This window comes from Poecilia formosa, unplaced genomic scaffold, assembly GCF_000485575.1.
Source record: "Poecilia formosa unplaced genomic scaffold, Poecilia_formosa-5.1.2 Scaffold180, whole genome shotgun sequence".
NCBI lineage: Eukaryota > Metazoa > Chordata > Actinopteri > Cyprinodontiformes > Poeciliidae > Poecilia > Poecilia formosa.
Window position 1 is genome coordinate 628,998 of NW_006800119.1, and position 7,854 is coordinate 636,851.

Consider the following 7,854-nt stretch of genomic DNA (forward strand, 5'->3'; position numbering starts at 1 on the left):
TTTAACACATTACTGTAATTTGACCCACAGTGAGTAATGGCATAGCCATGATTGGATTGGTAATTAAAGGTCTGGCTTTCCTGTCCTTTTCATGGTCACAGAGCCATAGAAAACGTTGCAAGCTCAGTTGATCGCCCAATAATGAAGCTGATGTTTTCTTAAAAATCTGATTGCCTCCTGTCTTTAGTGTAACCCCATAAGAGAAAACATGCTAAATGCAAACTAAATGCTAAATGTGGCTTTATTGGAGTCAAATATTTTCAGATTTGAGTGAACGACTGGAGATTTTATTAAAAAAAAAAAAAAAAAGGAACGAAAACTTAAATCTGTATTTTATTACTGTACAGTAGTATTTTATACGGGTTTTTTTTGTAGACAAAAAAACCCGATAATTAAATAGCCCTTTATGCCAGCATGTCATTTTTTTTCTTTAATTTTGTAGCTTGGAGCTACAAAACTTAAGCATGTTTATGAAAGATAAAGCAGTAAAATCAGAAAATCTTACTGCTTAATACTCAACCAGTGGAGCTTAAGAGGTAAAATAACAGAGTTTAACCTAAAGAGGGTTATCAGTCTTTATGGTGCAGCTTTGGCATATATATATATATGTTAGTTGTAAATGTCACATGCTAATTTAACATCCCCGTTTGTCTGTTTCTCTCTTTCCTAACTAATTTTAACTATCAAATATTCAGTAACTTTATTATCAGCACATTGTAAATGTCCAAAACACCATAACAATGTCTAGTCAATCTGTTTAGACCTGTACATGCAGCTGGAATGACTACCAAACAGGATGTTTTTGTTTTGTTTGTTGGAAAATTTGATTAAAAAAATAATAATAATTAAAAATCCTGATTTAATTTTTTTCCTGGAAATTTAGTTAAAAAAAAAAGCTTTAACGATTTCACTTGTTTCGTAATTACTTTCATAAAACTGATTGGATCCTGTTTTAACAACAACAAAAATACATAAATAAACTCCACATTAGCATGATTTTATTGTTAATTGGTGCCAAAATAGTTGTGGAGTTTACTGGCTGAACTCGAAATTAAGCTTTTCTGGTTTCATGGAGAGAAACAGAACTGGGCCCTACTGAGAAACACAGTCATATCCAGAACAACAGGATAAACCATTCAGGGACCTCAGTGAATTGCACTTTTGTCCCAGCCTGAGAATACAATGAGCATAAGTAGGTTACATGGATGTGTGGCCATAAGCAAGAGCTGGAATACTGTTCAGATTTAGAAGAAACCAAGTAGTTCTCTGTAACCTAATAAACAATCCAAAAACAGATAAAACATAATAATAATAACCTTCCCGGTTTGGAAGCTGTGACATTGACGTTGTTGAAGTGCAAGCAGTAGACTGGCTCAGATTTGACATGCCTGGCTAATTAGTTAGATTATCACACAGCTGCGCAGGTTGAGAAGATTTGAAGTGGTTTTATCAAAAGAATCATTTTCTCAGGGAATGACTTGTACTGACAGCGTGTGCACTCCCAGATCTATTTCAGCTTGGGATGTGCAGCTGTTGTCTATGTGAACATACAAAGGTGAACTCAACAAGAACGTTTTTTTTTGGTTTTTTTTCCCCAGAGTATTATTACACATGAGTAAATGCATAAAGTCATCCGATACATTTTAAAGGGCCTCAAGCCACGCACTTTAACAAAAAGTAGCACATGCAGGGTTCCTATTATTTAAGTCAACATTGCATACTTTTCCTTAATAATTAATCAATCAGGTGTATTTATGTAGCACATTTCAGCAACAAGGCAGTTCAAAGTGCTTTAAGTGATAAAAACACAAAATAAAAAGTCTTAAAAACATCATACAGTAACAAAATCATCAATGCACATCAACTATGTTGGTCAATGTTCCAGTGATTATGGATGGAAACATATTCATATTTCCAGAAATGGCCCAAGAGCGCGTCTTACCATTTTAAAAGTTTGAATACCAAAGGTCATGGATGGATGAGTGGGTATGGAATGAAATAGGGAATAAGTCCGACAGTACTTTCTCCATACTTACCCAGCTCTGGAAAATAAATAAAATTGTACACTTTTCTAGAATCTTCCAGACTGTGTCGGAACTCACAGAAGCCGTTATCCTCTGAGTTGGCAGAGGACTGCACAGGCTTAGATCCAGCCAATAATACCAAACTCTGTTGACTATCGGTTTTAGGATAATTAGCAATGGTATTTGGTGACATAATCCCTAAGCTAAAGATTTGGCTTTCAATTCCACTGAAATGGAGGCAAGGTGAGGCAGGACTGTGTGTATAGCACCATTCATACGCATGGTGATTCAATAAAACATTTTAAAAACCTGAATCAAAAGAACGGCTTGTGACCAGGCGTCTGCAGAGCTGAATAAGGGAATTCAGGTGTGTTGGAGAAAGGATGCATCTAATGGCTACAGTTTAGTTTAGATATTGACAAGATTTTAAATTCTTTAACCTGTTAGAGAACATTTCCAGAACCAGCTGGACTGTCGTTGAGCATGCAGAGTTAAACCCAAATGCCTAATGAGGTGTTGTACTAGTGCGATAAGAAGAGCGACGTCTCAGACATGTTGCAGTGACATTTTTCTGCCCGTGATCAATGGGTCGTGTTGTGCCATTGACCAATAGACCTGCAACTAATGGGAATGGTGCGGTACAGGCCATGAAAATGGACAAGCCAGCATACTGACCCCACGCCACACCGCTGAGTGGAAACCAGGCCTTGGAGTTTAGTTGAGTTCTAATATCTGGCCTTCTATATTTTGGACCAATAACAATGACTCGCATTTTTTTTTCTTTTTTTTATTAAGATACTGGAAATTCTGACTCATCCATGCATATTTTAGAACATCCTCACTCAGTGACCATAGGGAACTACGGTCAGATTGCTGACGCAGAAATGTAAACTTGCATGTCATCAGCATAGATATTCTATTGTAGTGTTTCTCCCAGTAATTTGATCTAGGAGGATCATGTTTGCATAAAATCAAAATGGGACACAAGAAAGATGCCTTGAGGAATCTCACATACAAATTTTATTGTGCACATTTATAATTACCAACTGACCTAAAGTAGTTCCCATCTGCCAAATAATATCTGAACCAGTTTAGCGAACTACAAGACAATCCCATTCACTTTTCCACTTTTTCAGTCAGGACATTATGATCAGCAGTTTCTGATGTAGAACTGGAGTCCAGTGAACCCAAAACAAACTTTTTTGATGTATCTCAGTGAAGAAGGAAGCAGATCAACAGTTTTACCAATGCAGTCAGTGCTGGTGTGTGATTGAAAACTACAAAGCATCGAAGTTTAGAGGTTTTTTTTTAATGAAAAACAATTAAATATGGTAATATTGGAGGTCAAATATAAGCTTGTTAATATCAGTGAGGTATTTTCAGGGCCTGGAGCAAAAAACAAACAACAACAAAATGAGACACATTGAAGATCTTTATTAACAGCGTCTTAATTCGATGAAATACGGTTGATGATATTTTCCCGTGACTTAAATTCCACAAGTTAATCCCAAATACCTCCCAAATCCCTGAAATATGTGATGCATGTTTTTCTCTCCTTCCCAGAACAATTACATATTCTTAGCAAAAGAATTTCTGCTTCATTCAATCATCACATTGTACTCCACACCACAATGCCTCACGTTGCTCCCGGACTCAGGATGGCTCAGAAAAATGGCCGCAGCTGCTTTCGCCTGGCGTGTTTAACTCCTCCTTCTGCTTGTGTCTTTGGGTGGGCTGGGGTCTTCAGCGCTGCCTCAGACCTGCATGGCCTCTACCAGTGCCGCCAAAGACCTCCCACCTCCGAGACGCCAGGGGTCCAGGTCAGAGAGAGGCTGACGCCGGGCCAAAACCCTTCGCTTCCCCAGCACCGTCCCACTCACACCTGCGCCCCGTGGGGAGCCCGAGGCCCATGGAAGTAATGAAGGTAGGCCCGTTCGAGTAAGTAGTTCCTCAACCACGTCTCGTATAAAGGCTTTCTCATCTTAAATTTAGTTAATTTGCTCTGATGAAGGTATACGTCCTCAGGGATTTCTGTTCCAGCTCTTTGAGAGTGGGCTATGTCCAATCCATAGGGGGGGATTATCTCCAGAGAGAATTCCTGTTTCCAGACATTTTGGCATGCAAACCACCTAATCCTATTTGCTCCACTACACTGACAAATTTCCAGTCTGCTGTAGCCAACCCTGTGAGAATACCCACTCGATTCTAATCACAAATCATCGTAAAGCAAATGAAGTTCTATGCTTCTCGATATCAACTTGTCGCATTTTAAAGTTTAAAATTCACTTGGCCTGAGTTTTATGTCATTGTGAGTGAAATTCCAGCTGTCAGACACGTTTCCTTGTAGCCGATTGTGCTGAGTTTTCTTTGATTTTCTGCACAATTGGGTCAAAGAAAAAAACTATCATCATTTCCGCCGATTATCACGGATACGCGTTTCATCGCTTTAGGCTGGATACGATCTGCTCGTGGGTGATGGAGACATTTAAGTTGTTGACTCGTCTGGAGAACAGGTTGCTATTTATCTTCAGCTCCGCGGTCGCTAATAGCCGCGCAACGCAATCTGCAGCTCCGTACCCGCTTCAACTTTAGCATAAAAATCCAATCCCGCTGCAGTGGTTTTTGGCACGTGGCTTTCCGTTTTCACATGGCTCTCCAACTGTGTGTGTTGTGGAAAGTTGCTTTGAGCAAATTATATCTTAAGTGTATACATTACTAAGGATATTAACTTATTGTAGCTTGTTATATGAAAGCATTGCATAGATTAGTGCATGACTGATGAAGGTTTCTAGTGAAACTCAGAGGTGGAAAGTAACTAGTTACATCGACTCGATCACTGTAATTATGGACAGCTTGTCTGTAATTTGTCATTTTTTAAAGTTGTTTACAAAACCTGAACGTTTACTTTACATTGAGTTTGGTTTGAGTAAAGTATTTTACTCAGTTCCATTTGAAATCATATTCATTAATGAGTAAAAATGTAAATAAAATGTAAAAAAGTGACCAGAAAATAAACTGGTCACTTTTATTTTATTTTATTTTCACATTCATCCTTCTACTGGTTTAGTGTTAAAATTCTGGAACTTTCTTCCGCTCATAAAAAGTAATTAGGTAACTTTTACTTAAAGTTACATTTTTGTGATATTTTTTACTTTTATTTGAATAATATTTTACACTGGTAACTATGTTTGCAGTATCTAAGTAAACTTTCATCAAAGTAACTCTACTTTCTGTATTCTTTAACCTCATTTTTTCCATAATTTAAAATGTCTTGTTGCACTGAGAGAACTTATCAATATTAATGAATTATTAACTTCAACAACCTCCTATATCTTGCTGAAAAGTTACTTGTAAGTTACTCTTGACTTATTTCAAGTGTACTATAAACTAAACCAAAAATACGTGATCAGATTTTGTGTTTTTGCTGTGTGACATTCTAACTTAATATAATATATGTTGATCTAAGCCCTTCCATTGTAGCTCTTGTTGTATTTCCAAGGTTCTTATCCACTGAAAAGCAAACATCCCCTCTTGCTTTTGGTCTTTTGCAGCCACTAATAGGTTTTCTTTAAGGATTGCTTAAAGAACATCCATCCATCCATTTTCTGAACACCCTTGTCCCTCAGTGGGGTCGGGAGGGGTGCTGGTGCCTATCTCCAGCTAACGTTCCGGGCGAGAGGCGGGGTACATCCTGGACAGGTCGCCAGTCTGTCGCAGTGCTTAAAGAACAAAGAAGCCCAAATGCAATTGATGAACTAGTAAGAAAATATCTAATCTGATATTGATAAACAAGAAAATAATCCAAAAATATGAACACAGATGAAAACCAAAACTCAAACACTTAAGGGTTGTGACAGCCTGAGGTTGTCATAAACAGCTTGTACCTGCAACTTTCACTTCATTTTTTTAAATGAAGTGGATACACTGCAAAAAATCTTACCAAGTATTTTTGGTTTAGTTTCTGGTGCAAATGTCTGAATAAATTTGAAATGAGACAAAGCTAACCTTATAAGTAACTTTTTAGGAGCTTGTTTGAAGTCAATAATTCCTTAATGTTTTTTTTAAGTACTTGTTCCACTGACAGATTATTTCATTTATAAAAATACATTTTCCCATGATATACTTAAGTGAAATAAATCTGCCAACACTTTAACACCATTATTGACTTAGAAGAAGCTCCTATATGTTGGAGAAAAGTTACTAGTAAGGTATTTTTGTCTTATTTTATGTGTGATGGAATATACACTGGAAACTAGACAAAATATACATGAAAAAAATTTTATGTTATTTTTTTTTTTTGCAGTGTACTAAACTCTGGGTGCTTGGGAATCGCTGGCGTACGTTTGAAAACAAAGTAAATTGCATTGAGATTAGCCTAAAAGTTATTGTGGTTTTAAGATAACGTTTTGTTTGCACTAACAGTGTGTTTCTCTTGTCTGTGTTCTGTGTCAGAGAATATTTAATTCATTGTTCTTCATAGTGGTGTGTGTAGCTCAGTCAGTGAAGTGACTCATTCTGTGAACAAACAGGTGGGCCAAGTTTATGGACAAGAGCAAAAAACCTACATAGTGGCTGCAGGGTGTTCCTCTGACAGAATGACTGAAATAGATGCTTTCAGTTGATCCGAAACGCGTGGAATTCTGCAGCACATCTACATGCTAATGTTGTCAAAGTCAAGCTAGCATAACTGACCTACTCCCCTTTCCCATACTATTGTTTTTAAATAAAACTTTTTTCTGACTTGTGAGATGTGATACCCTTAGACCTTGTTATCTAGATGTTGAAGTATTGACAATTAATAGCAAAGCACTTTGTTTCTTTTATAGATCTCATGTACGGTTGAGATTTAGCATTTTATGCTACCAACGTGATAACTGAAGCCAATGGCAGTCACTGTCTGAGAGCAGCTTTTTGTTTATACTGTCAGACAAGTCTAATATTTTCCCCCCTCAGTACTTGCAGTGTTAGGGTCGATTCTACCTAAAATGTTTTGATGTTTTGTTTTTAAATGTAATTCTCCATGCTCTCAATGTTAAATCAAGAAACAGAATTTTGGGGTTTACATAAGTCCTAAAATACGCTGCTATTATATTGAAGTCAACTGTTGTTGATTTTGTGTGGGAACATGCCGCATTCATCATTCAGGCTTCACGCCCTTGTTTATGAGTTTACAGGGTCCTCGGCAGTGAGAGGAGTCTTTGTGTTTCTGGGAGCTCCAGTGTTTCCCTCTGAGTTGTTTTGAGTGTCTGTGCTTCTCAGGATGGTGTCATTGCTGCTAGAGACGACTGTTGTTGTCGAGCTTCACCACAGGCAGGTTGGAAAAAGGTGAAATGAAAACAAAAATCCAGGACAAGTTGTGTGACTTTCTCTCATCTAGACAATATCAAACATGTTAAATACAGGCTAGAACATGGACAGATGCAAACACCCTTACTGTTCTCAGCAAGCTGCTCTTCAACCAACACACGTTTTGTAGCCATCAAAAACTTTCTGAGAAAATACTGGTTGGACCTTTTTGGCTACAACTCTGGAGGAATAGAGTTTAATAAAACGGGTCAGTTTTCCAGCATCGACCTGTTTTTTTTAAGAGTAGTCGACAAATTTTCAAAAAGGCTAATGTCCAGACAATGGGAAATTCATTCCAGATTCTTCATGTGTGTCTGCTTTATTTATTCTAAACCTAGTTTTGATGTGTTTTAACCTCTTGCCTGTTGAATTTAGGGCAAGTTTGTGGCATTAACTAGCTGCTCACCATCATCCCAGACAGTTGTTGCTGTGTTCGTAACGGAATCACAGTGAGCTCCTCTCGTTCTCCTCTCGTTCTCCTCTC

The 7,854-nt window shown here is 37.7% G+C and overlaps 1 protein-coding gene across 3 annotated transcripts in view; it reads left to right on the plus strand.

Moving 5' to 3' along the window:
* mitfa (melanocyte inducing transcription factor a) overlaps positions 1 to 7,854 on the plus strand; it is a 26,717-nt gene that overhangs the window by 2,526 nt on the left and 16,337 nt on the right. Inside the window, exon 2 of one of the 3 annotated variants that reach the window (XM_007565606.2) lies at positions 3,772 to 3,948. In XM_007565606.2, coding sequence (XP_007565668.1) covers positions 3,934 to 3,948 — 15 coding nt within the window. In that variant the 5' untranslated portion in view covers positions 3,772 to 3,933. Of the gene's footprint in view, positions 1 to 3,231; positions 3,963 to 7,854 lie in introns of those variants that run through there. The other 2 variants (XM_016678347.1, XM_007565607.2) reach the window with 2 other exon arrangements.